The sequence below is a fragment of the Ictalurus punctatus genome, chromosome 21 (genome assembly GCF_001660625.3).
Source record: "Ictalurus punctatus breed USDA103 chromosome 21, Coco_2.0, whole genome shotgun sequence".
NCBI classification, from domain to species: domain Eukaryota; kingdom Metazoa; phylum Chordata; class Actinopteri; order Siluriformes; family Ictaluridae; genus Ictalurus; species Ictalurus punctatus.
In genome coordinates this window covers 2,667,501-2,682,173 of record NC_030436.2, presented here as the reverse complement: position 1 = coordinate 2,682,173, position 14,673 = coordinate 2,667,501, and the positions used below count along the sequence as shown (strand labels likewise).

The 14,673-nt window shown below is 41.9% G+C and overlaps 1 protein-coding gene across 3 annotated transcripts in view; it reads right to left on the bottom strand.

Moving 5' to 3' along the window:
- Nucleotides 1–6: 6 nt before the first annotated feature.
- The window catches only part of LOC128628923 (puff II/9-2 protein-like), a 15,809-nt gene continuing 1,142 nt past the window's right edge, over nucleotides 7–14,673 (bottom strand). Inside the window, exons 2-11 of one of the 3 annotated variants that reach the window (XM_053674221.1) lie at nucleotides 12,614–12,778; nucleotides 12,406–12,480; nucleotides 11,339–11,419; nucleotides 8,198–8,323; nucleotides 6,228–6,296; nucleotides 5,947–6,012; nucleotides 2,277–2,345; nucleotides 1,971–2,063; nucleotides 1,340–1,479; nucleotides 7–1,094 (exon numbers count right to left, since the gene is read on the bottom strand). In XM_053674221.1, the coding sequence (XP_053530196.1) occupies nucleotides 1,345–1,479; nucleotides 1,971–2,063; nucleotides 2,277–2,345; nucleotides 5,947–6,012; nucleotides 6,228–6,296; nucleotides 8,198–8,323; nucleotides 11,339–11,419; nucleotides 12,406–12,480; nucleotides 12,614–12,778 (879 nt within the window). In that variant the 3' untranslated portion in view covers nucleotides 7–1,094; nucleotides 1,340–1,344. The remainder of the gene's footprint in view (nucleotides 1,095–1,339; nucleotides 1,480–1,970; nucleotides 2,064–2,276; nucleotides 2,346–5,946; nucleotides 6,013–6,227; nucleotides 6,297–8,197; nucleotides 8,324–11,338; nucleotides 11,420–12,405; nucleotides 12,481–12,613; nucleotides 12,779–14,673) is intronic. The other 2 variants (XM_053674219.1, XM_053674220.1) reach the window with 2 other exon arrangements.

The following is a 14,673-nucleotide window of genomic DNA, read 5'->3' as shown; positions in this document are numbered from 1 at the left end:
CCACCCTTCACACCATTTAATTAAAATAGATTTGATGAAAATGTCTGCAAAGTACAAACCAAGCTGATTAAAATGAATAATAAATTCAATAATTTTAATAAAGTCAGCAATGATGCAATTAAAACAGTACAGATTTGCTCAAATTTACCATGCATGTTTCTTTCTCACATTTATTTTTGTCAAAGAGTGTTAATTGCATCCACTCTTCATCCTGAGCACCTGCATCTTAGTGGTAGTCTATTTCACCCATCCTAAACTCCAGAGGCAGTGTGATTAACACCTAGGTATTCTCTAGTATGTGTATGCCAAGACCTTTTCTTCAAATTCATATAACAATGATGTAGTACTTACTGTAAACATCACTGAAGTGCCTTTTTCATGCTCTCCTGCTGGATAACATCCATTGATCCACCCATTCAACCAGTTCTAACAGACTGAAACTCTCCTCACACAACCGATGCTAACAGAGCTACTAGACCAGAACCCTCCATTGTCTAACAGCAGCTCAGACACCACTACAAAGCCTTCCTGATAGCCAGAGGTATGAGCCCCCATGCCGGCGCTCGATTGAGAAGAATGATGACGGCATTTCCATCACTACCTCCAGAATTATTTTAAACCAGAAAACATATCATCAGCCGAGCCACACTTCTCATTGTTGGTTCTGGCAGCGTATTGTAAGGGTTCAGCATCAAGCAGCTCACATATGCAACGAGTAAGCATTAAAGCAGCCATAACAGGAGCTACATGGTAAGATCCTTGGCTAATATGTCAAATATGGATGGGTTTTGATCTGTGGACCCCTGTATCATATCACTTGTGTTTTCACCAAATGTAACCACGCAGTATTGAGGCCAGTCCACCCTCCTCCACTCACTTTGGGAAAGCTGCACAGAGCCCACCAGTGATAACACTGACTTTGTGGTATAGGACTTGGAATATGCACACATGTATTGGAGAATATCTAGATGTTAATCACCACCCCTGGCAGGTGTCTGGAGTTCATAGAACTCCTAGCACTGTTTAACAGTTTCCATCATCTCTCTGTGCTGCAACTTCAGAATACTGTGCTCCTCCCATTCTTGCTTCTGCTCCTAAAACACAGCCATGAAGCCAAAGAGGTAGAAACTTGAGTATTTAATTTTCACATCTGCGATGGGTCACATTCTTTTAATAAAAAATAGAAATCCCTCATAAATGGGTTAACATCTTAAATTAAAAATGATATTTTTATTTCGTTCAAGTACATATAGCCTGTGGTGTAACTCATCATGCAGCATGAACATCACAATTCCTTGCATTATTTCAAAAGAAACTTAATGCAAGAACTCTCACTTACTGTTGTTATCTCGTCACACTTTGTGTGTCTCCCAGAGCTCTTCCTCCTACTGCTGGACTGAGGTCAGATTCCAGCTGAGTACTGAACTCCATTGCAGGCCAGTATATTTCCTCAGCTTCATCCAAGGAGATCTGGAAGTACTACAACCAAAGTTTGTTGGATTTATTTACTTCCTCACACATTCATTCAGTTAATTAAGGACTTAATTCATCAATCATCTAAACAGCTCAAAATAGTTTGTGTACAAAGGAGAAAATGTCACCAAAATGTCACTAAAGAAGAATCTCACAGACGGATTGCAGAATCTTAGCATTAAAATGGGCCTTGTGTTCCTGAACATGATTGTATAAGTAACATTTCTGTATGAGAACTAGCAAGGAAGCTAACAAAGAGATCTGTTTCAGACTTTTGGCCTTCTTGTGACCTGAAGTTTGGATCGATTCCAAAATTCTACCAGTTCATCTGCTGGTTGTATAGATAATTCCATATAAATACTACAAACATTCAACCACATGTTTTGAGATATCACACTAAGGTGAATCTCAGACAAATGCATGGACGAATGTAAAGTCTGACCACACAAAACATAATGCCTCCACCACCTAGTGACCGAGGCATAAAAAAAACATACCTTTAACAACTCCTCGTTGTGTGTTAACGTTTCTATCACATTATCGTACTGTGACTTCAGGATATTGTGAGCCTCCCGTTCTCGCACACACTCCTAAAACAAAGCCATGGAGCAGAAGAGGTTTAGAATTTAGTGCTAAAAGGAGTGCTTCACTTCAGTGAAAAAGAAGTGTGACTTCAAAGTAAAGGGAATTTTTTTTCAATAGAAATTGAGGACTTGCAACCACATGGACTTCTGTTGTACCTCAAATATAAATTACCATAGCAGTACTATAGCATTCATGGCTTAGTGAGAGGAAAAGTTTACCATTAGTAACTCATCGCGCTGTCGTAATATCTCTTTGTACTGTGACTGCAAGATCTGTCGCACAGATTCCTAAAACACAGGCATGAAGAAAATTAGAAGATTCAGACTTAATGTTCACATTGACACTGGGCCACTTCCGTTCCTCTTTTTAAACATGATGCTTTGCAAGGGTGTAACAAAATTCACATTTGGAAATGCATGTTTTTTCTCTTCATATTTGTGTGGAAAACAAGTTCACTGTATTATACACACATTTTCATTGATTGCACTGGAGAAAGCATACTTTTCTTGAGGTTCAACCTGAGCCCCAAGCTCCTCATGTGGGCAAGAACAACATCTCGATATTGAACCGCCTGTTCCCTGGATCGTGCTAGAATTAACCAGTCGTCCAGGTAGTTTAGTACACGGATGCCCTGGAGTCGCAAGGGAGCCAGAGCAGCATCCATGCACTTTGTGAAGGTGCAAGGGGATAAAGCTAGCCCGAAGGGAAGAACCCGAAATTGGTGTGTTGTCTCCATACGCAAACCTCAGGACCGTCCTGCGACTGCGTGATATTCCTATGTGGAAATATGCATCTTACAGATCTATCGTCACAAACCAGTCCTCGAAGTGAATCTGTGGCACGATAAGTTTGAGCGTCAGCAACTTGAACCTGTGTGTCCGAAGAGTACGGTTCAGATGACGCAGATCTAAAATTGGCCGCATACTCCCATCGTTTTTGCAGACCAGGAAATAACGGCTGTAAAAACCTCCCTCCCTTAGGCAACGGGGTACATGTTCTATGGCCCCTTTGTCCAAAAGGGAACTTACTTCCTGCACTAACACTGGGCTCTGCTCTGTGCTGACAACTGTGGTGAGCACACCTCTGAACCGGGGGGGTCGAGCACTGAACTGGACCCGGTAACCATTTTCTATGGTAGACAGAATCCATGGCGACACATTTGGCAGTAGTTTCCACGCTACCAAATGGTCTTTCAGTGATGTTAGCTTTTCCACATTCCGTTGGAGGGAAAGCATCAGATTTCCGTCGCCCTGTGACAGCTCGCTGACCAGAGAAGTCTGAAAACGTGGGATGGCCTTGGCCAGGGCAGGCCCTACAGTAGCACTGGGGGCTATCTGCCCTAACAACCTCACATCCCTTGATACGTCCCTCCGTGGTCCATCAGGACCGTTCCTTCCTTGCCTGCTTTGCTTTTATGATCATTCTTATATCAGGCCTCTTAGCAGGCTGTGGCTGTGGCCACCCGGTCCCCCTGGCTCTCTGCGGGGGGAGGCAGGCCGCCACACTTGCCTTCTGCGCCATCCTCGCACTAGCGCTGGCCCGGGCTCCACTCATGGATGCCCGGGCGAAACCCAACACGACGGGGAAGGAACTGGCTGAACGCCGCCGTTTGCTGTTTTGCCTCGCGAAACCTGTCGGCGATGACATTAACTGCGCCACCAAACAGGCCGGAAGGTTTAACAGGGGGGTTCAGTAAGGAGACCTTATCTTTGTCCCCCATCCCTGAGAGGTTGAGCCATAGGTGCCTCTCCGCCACAACCAGGCTATCCATTGAACGGCCGATATGACGGGACGTTTGGTCGCCCGGAGAGATAAATCTGTGGCACGGCGCAGCTCTGCCACTGCCTCGGGCCCAATTCCCTCCCCAGTATCGAGCTCATTCAGCAGGTCTGCTTGGTAGGCCTGCAACACTGCCATTATATGCAGTGACCCACAAGCAAGACCCGCTGCCACATAGGCTTTACCCACCAACACCGAGGTGGCTTTACATGGCTTAGAAGGTAAAGTTGGCCTCCCTAAATCACCTGCCATTGATGCAGAGAGATGGCTCACAAGCGCCTCCTCCATCTTCGGCATCGCTAAATAACCGTGCTGCTCACTCCCCATGATAGCTGAGTAATCAGATGTCGCGAGGTTATAAACACGGCTAGTGTATGGTATTCTCCAGAAGCGCGATATCTCATCATGCACTTCTGGAAAAAAGGGGAGTTTTCTGCGGTGTGAGGGAGCTTTACATTTATTTTCACTAGAGAGGAAGCGCTCATCCAGCCTGCTACGAGCCACTTCCTCTTCCCCGGACCAGTCTATATTCAACTTTTCAACTGCCCTAGTAATCACCTCAAGCAGCTCTTTATATACTTGAGAGCTGCTGTCGGTTTTCGGTGCAATGGCACCCTCTACCGACTCCTTGGAGTAAGCGAGGATGTTTTGGCTTTCCATAGGGGAAGGAGGAGTCGCAACGTGAGCTCCAAAGTCAGGTGGCGTAACACACTTTCTGAATTCTTTCTCGCTCATTCTTTCCCTCTCTTTTCTTTTTTTCTTTAAAAAAGGGATAGAAAAGTTTAAAGATTTTGAGAAAATATAGAGTAGAAATGAATTCTTTTTTGTCACACAAACAACAGACATGCAGTCTCGCTGAAGATGATAAGACTGGCGGCGTGGTTCACAGCTACCATATATATATCATGCGACACGCTTAATTGCCACGTCACCTGATCATGGCAGGCCTATAAGTTGAGGCATGATTTTACACAAGCTTCAGATACCGGTCACGCGCGCAAGGGCGCTTCCCATACTGTTATGCTAAATGCAACGTCGAAGTTCCCTTTGAAAGGGAACCTAATGCCTCCACCACCTAGTGACTGAGGCATAAAAAAAACTTTAACAACTCCTCGTTGTGTGTTAATGTTTATTTCATATGATCAGAGTTGGGTGTATGATCAGAGTTTACCGTATTCTAATGACTTTTCCTGATAACGCAATAATGTAACGCATTACATTTTAAATGTATGTGATTCGATTACAGTTACTGATGTCAGTAAAATGACATTACTTGCATAATAAATTCATTGTTAAGAAAACAATATCAAGTAAAATGTATTTTTAAAATAAATCACGTTTTGCCCCGAAGATACTTCCTTTAGCCCCGAATAATTCTCCACTTGGAGCGGTTTGTCACTACGTAACTGAAGGTCAGTCAAAGAAGACCATCTGTAATTTTATATCTTCAGTGAACAGAGACCAGACCGATCAGACAGGGTTTACAGGAAAATACATGGAAACGCTCGTGTCTTATTGGCTGACAGATCTCAATTCAGTCAAACGCTAGCTCACAGTCAGTGTGAGGAAAAATGGATATACACCAAATTTTTTTCGTAAACCAGTAAAGGGGCTGAAACAGTAACATCCTCTGATGCTGAGCAGGAAAACGAGGTGTGTAAATGTCTGAGTTCCAGTTTACGTGAACATGATATGAGCAGAACATAAGGACAGATGATGTACTTTGCATGGCACTGCAGCAGCTAGCAGTAGCATGATAGTTTAGCTGTGCCTCCCCTTGGCTAGCGAGACCAAACTAGCCTAGTTAAATAAGTTTTATATTTTATCGGTCTGGGGGTTCTACAGTGACAACACCTGAGGCTAGTTTTATGGTAAATCCAACTTTTTCTGATCATATCATACATTGGCGCACTAAAATTACTGAAAAAACGATGAGTTTCATTTTGTAGTGTATTTTTGTAGGTTTGATAGGATCTGAAAGCAACGTGAAAGTAAAGTAATTAGTAATCTGTTTACTTTTTACATGCAGTAATCAGTAATGTAATCAGATGACAATTTTAAAGCAGTAATTAGTAATCTGTAGTGGATTACTTTTTTTGAGTAGCTTACCCAACACTGCAGATGATCATACTGTGACTTGAGGATATTGTGAGCCTCCCGTTCTCGCTTACAGTCCTAAAACAAAGCCATGGAGCAGAAGAGGTTTAGGAGGTCAAGGAGTGCTTCACTTCAGTGAAAAAGGAGTGTGACTTCAAAGTAAAGGGAATTTTGGTTAAGTAGAAATTGAGGACTTGGAACCACATGGACTCAAGTGACTTTTGTTGTACCTCAAATATAAATTACCATAGCAGTACTATAGCATTCATGGCTTAGTGAGAGGAAAAGTTTACCATTAGTAACTCATCGCGCTGTTGTAATATCTCTTTGTACTGTGACTGCAAGATCTCTCGCTCAGATTCCTAAAACACAGGCATGAAGAAAATTACAAGATTCAGACTTAATGTTCACATTGACACCGGGCCACTTCCGTTCCCCTTTTTGAAAATGATGCTTTGCAAGGGTGTAACAAAATTCACATTTGGAAATGCATGTTTCTTTTTTTCTCTTCATATTTGTATGGAAAACAAGTTCACTGTATTATACATACATTTTCATTGATTGTCAGTTAATATAGCCGGGGGCCACACTATCCTAACCAGATTTCTCTATTAATAATGAGTGCCTTTATCCAGCAGAAAAACTCAAACTGAACAAGAAAGCACCCAGTTGTTGTTTCTGTCCATGTAGCTCACCATAATCCTATGGCTGGGCATTCACAGTATAAGCACAAAAGTTTACATACACCTAAAGATATCCATTCTCGGTTTTTCACAACAATAAAATTTGTAGAAGGAGTAGCGGAAAAAACGCTTTTGACAAAATCCAAGAATGCGGAAAATCTGATATTTTGAAATTGACGTCATAGGATGTGTTGAACTCGGCTTGACCCAGGAAATCCAGGGATTCCTGGATTTTAAATTATGGGCACCCAGTTGAAAAATTATGAACATAAAGGTACTTCAAATATGGCCCAAATTTGACCTGATGGTGGCGCTAGAGCGTTGGCAGCATTTATGGATGAACGGTTTTGAAACTCTAAATCCATTTGGTCATGTTTGTGCACGTTGGTTGGAAGATGATATAAGTTTGTATATGTTAGCATATAAAATTGATGTCAACTGCCCAAAATTTATAGGACATCATTCAAAATTGTGGACTGTCAAACTGTTTGAAATAGTCAAAGCAAAAAAACAGTTTTCAATGAATTTCAAAACAGCCGACAGGACATACCCCTTTTTTTTAATGTTGGTGTGTGTTCACTTGGGCCTATTCCAGTTAATCATAGGAAAGTAGAACTGTGGATTTAGCACAAATTCTTCAAATGATAAAGAAAACCATAAAGGCTACTACAGCACTTCACCACTAGGTGGCACTGGAGCAAAACTTCTTGGGTACATTCAGGGTTTGGTCCTGAATACACATAACAAGTTTGATATGTGATATCTAATATGTAATGTCTGATATGTAATTGTATTTCAAAGATATTACTTAGGAACCTGTATTTTGCCTTTTTCAAGCATTTATGTCATTGTACTCATGAAATTTGTTGCGTAGCCTCATGCCATAATACCGAGTTTCATGACGATACATAAAGCTGTTGAGACCCTGTGAATTCATGATTGGCGACTTCATCTGCAGATTTGTTGGCTTGTTACAAGCCAACGTTTTCAAAAACCAAAATTTAGTTAAATAACTTTCGTGTGGATTGGTCTGAAGATGTTAAAAGTCAAATTTGGTAAAATCTGGACAAAATTTTAGGAGGATTAGTGACAAAACAAAAAATTCCAGGATGGACAAAAATCTTATTAGGTGGAAATTGACATCACTGAATGCCGCGTGATCCAAGGAATCTAGGGACACTGAAACTTTGACCACACAGTTATGGGCATTAACATACTGTGAAATTTGGCTTAAACTTTGACCTGTTGGTAGTGCTAGAGCTTTGGGAGCTTGGGGCCCAGATCTGGTGTATTGGTAACTGAATGTGTCCTGAAGCTGTGTGCCAAATTTCACAACTTTACCTCATGGTTCTTTGGGCTGCCATAGACACCCTAACCAGAATAATAATAATCAGCAGAATCTGTAGAAAAACAATAGGTGCCTGGCCCTTAAATAATAATAATAATAACAATAGGATCTTCAGTGCTTGGCCCCATAATAATAACTAATCAGGTACTCCACATCCACATACAGCAGGAACATCATGATTTCTCACATTATTTATAAAGAAATTGTGTAATGCAAGGATTTTCTCACTTACCAGCCTCATTCGTTCACACTTATGGTCATGGTACAGTTTTCTTAGCAGTTCGTTAACTTCTTGTACATTTTCGTCATTATAGTGCATTGCAATTAGAAATCCTTCCTCAGCTTTAGTCAGAGAGACCTATAAAATTAAGAAACAATGCTTGTTGACATTATACATATACATACATTCACACACCCAATGACCACAGGTTACATTACTGATGTGTCCAAGTGCATCACAAGATTATTATAAAACCTTTTATATGACAAAGCGAGTGACATTCAGGAATAAACTGAATGACTACCATCAATAGAGTGGCGACTGCTGGAGAGAAACAGTCAGCTCAAAAAGATGCAACCCAACCTGGAGCTTCTGAGGCTACCAGGAAGACTTAAAACCTGGACTTACAACACAGCATCCTTCCCACAATTTTGTGGCCATTACTAGTCTACAAGTTCTCCTTATCAACTATGCAGAGCTTCAAGAGGATCCATCATAAACTCCCTAGGTGGCTGGTCGTGCTTTGAAGCCTTAGCGATATTGCTCTGTATGGGAGCTTTACAACAACTACGACTGAGCCCAGGGCAAGGACAGGTGCCAACTGGTCCAAGAGGAAATGAGAGCTGGTGTTGAGGATCTGCATGTAAGTCAGATGGGGGTGTGCATCAACAAGGTGCATGGACTAGATGGGAACAGGCATTATATCAGAAGATCTCCTGGTCTGAGTTGTGGTAGGCTGAGCCTTTCTGCTTCAAGTTCGTAATCCAATCAGTCAATGACATCCTACCAAGTCCATTCGACTTCTTCAGCTGAAGAAAGGTTGAATCAGCAGCAGGTCATTTGTCCCTCAGGAGAGGAAAACAGAAGATCAGAAGATCTCCTGGTCTGAGTTGTGACAGGCTGTGCCTTGGGATGAGAGGATGAAAGGAATGATAATGAAAGGAAAGAGAGCCAAGTTTGCACACTTGGTGGAAGAGTGTCACAGACAGGGGTGTAGAGCAAGGTGCAAGCCCACAGAGGTTAGCTGCAAAGGCTCTGCAGCTCACTCCTTGTGTAAGACCTACAGCCTCCTGGGCATCACATGTGTTCGGAAGAAGAAGGCCATCAAACCCACCACAGTGGCAGCAGAGAAGGCCTCTAGATGGATCAAAAGGAACAATCCTTGGACACATGCTAGTTAGGTAGGGGTGAGATGTGTATTGGTGTCATGTGTTAACGCATAGATGGTTCTGGTAGTGTTAGGTAGATATTTGTAGCATACAATCCATTAGGATCCACTGACTTATGCATTAATGGCTCTGGTTGTGTTAGGTGGATGTGTTTGAGTAGTGTTAGGTGTAATGTGAAGAATCCATATGGAACCAATGGCACTGTGCTAGCATTAACAATGCCAGTGGGGATTGCTATAGCCCTAATCAAGGGGGAGGCCTGTATGATTCTGGGTCATTCCCTCTCAAGTGGTTCAATAATTGCAAAGACAGAGCTATGTTGTTTTTTCTCCTGTGATAAAAGCAGTTTGTAACTTCAGAGCTGTAGTCACTTACTGCTTTTAATACAGAAACATTTCTGCAGCATTGAAGGTCCCAATGAGCACAGTGGCCTCCATAATCTGTAAATGGAAGGCGTTTGGAACCACCAGGACTCTTCCTAGAGCTGGCCGCCCGGCCAAACTGAGCGATCGGGGGAGAAGGGCCTTAGTCAGGGAGGTGACCAAAAACCCGATGGTCACTCTGACAGAGCTCCAGCGTGTCTCTGTGGAGAGAGGAGAACTTTCCAGAAGAACAACCATCTCTGCAGCACTCCACCAATCAGGCCTGTATGGTTGAGTGGCCAGACAGAAGACACTCCTCAGTAAAAGGCACATGACAGCCTGCCTGGAGTTTGCCAAAAGGCACCTGAAGGACTCTCAGATCAAAGATTGAACAAAGATTGAACTCTTTGGCCTGAATGGCAAGCATCATGTCTGGAGGAAACCAGGCACCACTCATCACCTGGCCAATACCATCCCTACAGTGAAGCATGGTGGTGGCAGCATCATGCTGTGGGGATGTTTTTCAGCGGCAGGAACTGGGAGACTAATCAGGGAAAGGATCGAGGGAAAGATGAATGCAGCAATGTACAGAGACCTCAGACTGGGACGAAGGTTCATCTTCCAGCAGGACAACGACCCTAAGCACACAGCCAAGATAACGAAGGAGTGGCTACAGGACAACTCTGTGAATGTCCTTGAGTGGCCCAGCCAGAGCCCAGACTTGAACCCGATTGAACATCTCTGGAGAGATCTGAAAATGGCTGTGCACCAACGCTCCCCATCCAACCTGACGGAGCCTGAGAGGTCCTTCAAAGAAGAATGGGAGAAACTGCCCAAAAATAGGTGTGCCAAGCCTGTAGCATCATTCTCAAAAAGACCTGAGGCTGTAATTGTTGCCAAAGGTGCTTCAACAAAGTATTGAGCAAAGGCTGTGAATACTTATGTACATGTGCTTTTTTGTTTTTTATTTTTAATAAATTTCAAAGATTTCAAACAAACTTCTTTCATGTTGTCATTATGGGGTATTGTTTGAGGAATTTTGAGGAAAATAATGAATTTAATCCATTTTGGAACAAGGCTGTAACATAACAAAATGTGGAAAAAGTGAAGCGCTGTGAATTCTTTCCGGATGCACTGTAGTTCTGTAGGCTGGTTCTTCAAATCTGGACCTCGATGTCCACTGTCCACCTCCAATCTCAAACTCACAATTTTTACAGAAGAATGCCACTCTAGAGGACTTATTTCTTGGAAAATTTCAGGTTCGTATCTGGTACCCCACCAGAAATATTCAACCTGAAACTGAGGGAAATTTTTTTAAAAATTGCACTCTCACCAATATACAAAAAATGGAATGACCCATCTATATAAAAATATATAAGAATATAAAAATATATGGAATATATATGAAGAATATAAGCTACTTGGACACAAGCCATGGCCTGATCACCCCTGGCTGGGTTGACTGGGTGAGAGTGTCTGATGTTGAAACACCCGTAACACCTGATGACCCCAGGTTACATCACTGATGATGTGTCCAAGAGATGTATTATAAAACCACACACTTTTGAGTACTCACCAGGGTTTGTGAAAGAATGAGAAGTGTGTGTTAAAGTTTTCCTCACCTGTGTCTGTGTTAAAGTTTTCATCAACTGACTATACTGGGGCTTCAGATCGCTGTGAGCCCGCCGCTCTTCTTCATACTTCTAAAACACAGAGATGGAGCAGAAGAGATTAAGAATTTACATCTACAATAAGCTTTTATTTTAATGACGCAGAATTTTAATGTTGGCTATGTTAGTACTTTAGCATCAACTAATTATCAAGCTCTTCATGAGCTGCGTCAGGTGTGAAAGGTCAAAATGTTGCTTCAATCAGAATAGAGTAAACTGATTGAGGCCAGTCTGAAGGAAATTCCTCTCAGATTGAACAAGGACAATTAATCTCCATTTAATAATCATTAAATAGAAGAATAATGGCAATGTAACACTTTGTGTACAATTACTTGAAATAAAACTGTTGTTATAAATAAAATGAGGCTGCTCAAAATTGGGATACCTGGCACAAAACCCCTTTTGTTTGCAGAAAGAGAGGCCCCATAAGCCTCCGTTTGAATTATTGTGTGCACACAAGCCCCAGACATGTTGTCTAGGAAAATTGGAGATAGGAACCCGAAAACATGACTGAAATCCAATATATGCCTTGTATAAGGCTTTAAAAAGAATTGAAAAAGTGTGGCTCAATCCACATCAGTCCCCTGTGGAGACACACCCCTCTTACTCCACCCACCCCCACTACCACCCCACCCCACCCTACCAATCCCCCGCCCAAGACAGCAGAGGATGTTTTGATGCAACAGTTTCTGATGTGTTTTCTCCCATGGCTGGTCACACTAATCTCACAGAACACCACATTGAGACTTGTCAGGGGTAGTTGTACACAGGCACTCCAAACATTTCCCAGAACACAAAAAACAAGTAGTTTCGGAAGACCTCTGAACCATACTCTATACTTAAAATACTTAAAACCAGGGGTTTTCTGTCACGTCCGACTTATCTGAAATGCATTTACGCTGACGTGCGGCAAAAACAAAGGCTCAGTTATAGAGTTTAATAAATGGAGGTATTGCTTATTATTAATTAGTACTCAGACCTGATTTGGGCTTATTGGGTTCATATAAAGTAAAGCTTACCTTTCGTAAATGTGTCTTAATCGCATTGTGCTGGATCTGCAGCAACTGCAACTCCTGACTTTTTTTATTACACTCCTAAAATACAGTCAAGGAGCAAAAGAGTTTGTTTTTCCACATCTACAATACATATTTATTCACATGTGTAACACATATAAAACTATTCATTATTTGTAAAGTAATTGTTTATTGCAGTAATCTTCTCACTCACCATTTCTAGCTCATCATTCCTTTTCCGGGCTTCAGAGAGCTCTTTCTTCAATTCCTGCACTGAGTCTTGCAGTGCATTCACATCAGACAGCAGTTCGGGCTTCTCGTTTTCCAGCCGAGCACAAGACTCCAGCTCATATTTCTCCTCAGCTTCAGACAAAGATACCTGGAAGTTCAGAAAGCAAAGCTTGTTGGCTTTATTTATTTCTACACACACATTCATACGCTTTTGACTTATAACTCACTATAAGACTTTAAAAAGACCCCGCCCCCCCCTTTAAAAGATTTGTCCCCAAAACGTGACGAAACCAGAATGAAAACACACACACACACACACACACACACACACACACACACACGCACACACACGTCACAATAGGATAATAAACTTATAAGTAATAAACTCACATTTACTTACATTTAACAATAGCATAATAAACTTGCATTGTTTGACTCCGTGTTGTGTGAAAGAGTTGCCTATTATGCAAAATTCACTTTTACATGGTGTTTGAACATAAATGTGTGTGGGCAGTGTGTGTACACAACCACCCTACAATGGTAAAAATCTACGCACTCCTGTTTTTATATTCCCCATAAATCACAAACAGTGTCTCAAAATGAGTCGTTTTCATTTTCTCTACAATGTGATGTCACATTGGAACAGGCCCCGCCCACAACTGGTGACGGACTCCGCCCTATTAGTGTAGATCCTCCCCTGAGTGAGCAGCACACAGTCCGCCATGTTCTCCGCGCTGGAGCAGCTACAGTGAGAAGAAGAATGTCTCAGATTCATAAGCTCTGTAAGTGTTCTGTTGTTGGCTGTAAAAATGAACACGAGTCTTCATGTACTCCAGGCATCAGAGCCACTGAAGACGCAGTGGAGAAGTTTCATTTTTGAAGGAAATGTGCCCTAAAAAATAGCTACACTTGTGTATGTTTCTGAGCATCATTTTACACCAGACTGCTTTGTGAGCGAGGGTCAATATAAAGCTGGATTTTCTGAAAAGTTGATTCAAGCATGATTCACTGCCAACTGTTCATGATCCAGCTTTATATCCAGAAGACGTATCGCAGTTTATATTTTGTGAATGTTTGCAAATCGCCTTTCCTTGTGCTCGTTACCAGATTCCTCGGCTAATGCGGCTGAAGTAACCATTGTCTCTGATTGTATTCACAGAGACCAGAGCTATGTCGTCGTTTATTGTCTGTATAATTCATGACCGCACCTTTATTATGCACAATACAGTAAGGAGATTGTCTTTTTGAAAACTGTGTACGTTTTGTGCGAATCATTTTACACCAGACTGCTTTGTGAATGAGGAACCATTCAGAAACGTCCTGGTTCATTATCACAGGTGTTTCTTCTGCCGGAGTCTCTCCTTCATCAGTGTCTGACTCTGGTTCAGACATATAGGGCTGAACATCGGTATTTATGGTGTCAGTCATATTGGTTCTCCTGATTTTTGTTGCTGTAGTATTTGAAGCACGAGCTGTAAAGGCAAAGCCCTCTTCCGGAAAGGGGCGGAGAGCATCAGCTCATGTGTATTTAAAAAGACACACACAAAACAACGTGCTTTTCCTTCCACCCAAAAAGGGGGTATTTATAGCATGGTATAATAAATTATCAGTGGGGTATTGGGGCATTGTAAGCTGAAACTTCACAGAAACATTCTAGGGACACCTGAGACCTATAGTACATCTTGTACTAAAGGGTCATAATAGGTCTCCTTTAAATTAGGGAACGCTGGGAGCATATCTTTACCTAACAGCCTACTAATTTATACAGCAGCCAGGAGCTGCTTAAGTATTCATTTTAAATACAATTGAAAACTAATTTTCCATTAAAAAACGGGATGCTTTGAGTGATCATTAGTCTCGTTACATACATACACACGTACACACCATAATCCAGGAGGATAACAGTTCAGATAATGTAACTATAATACATATCCCCTGCTGACCACATTGTAGTACTGAGCTATCAAACTCAGCTTGTTGGATAGTCAAAACCATTGTATTGAAAAATGCATTAGATTATTTGACTCTTATTTAATATCGTTT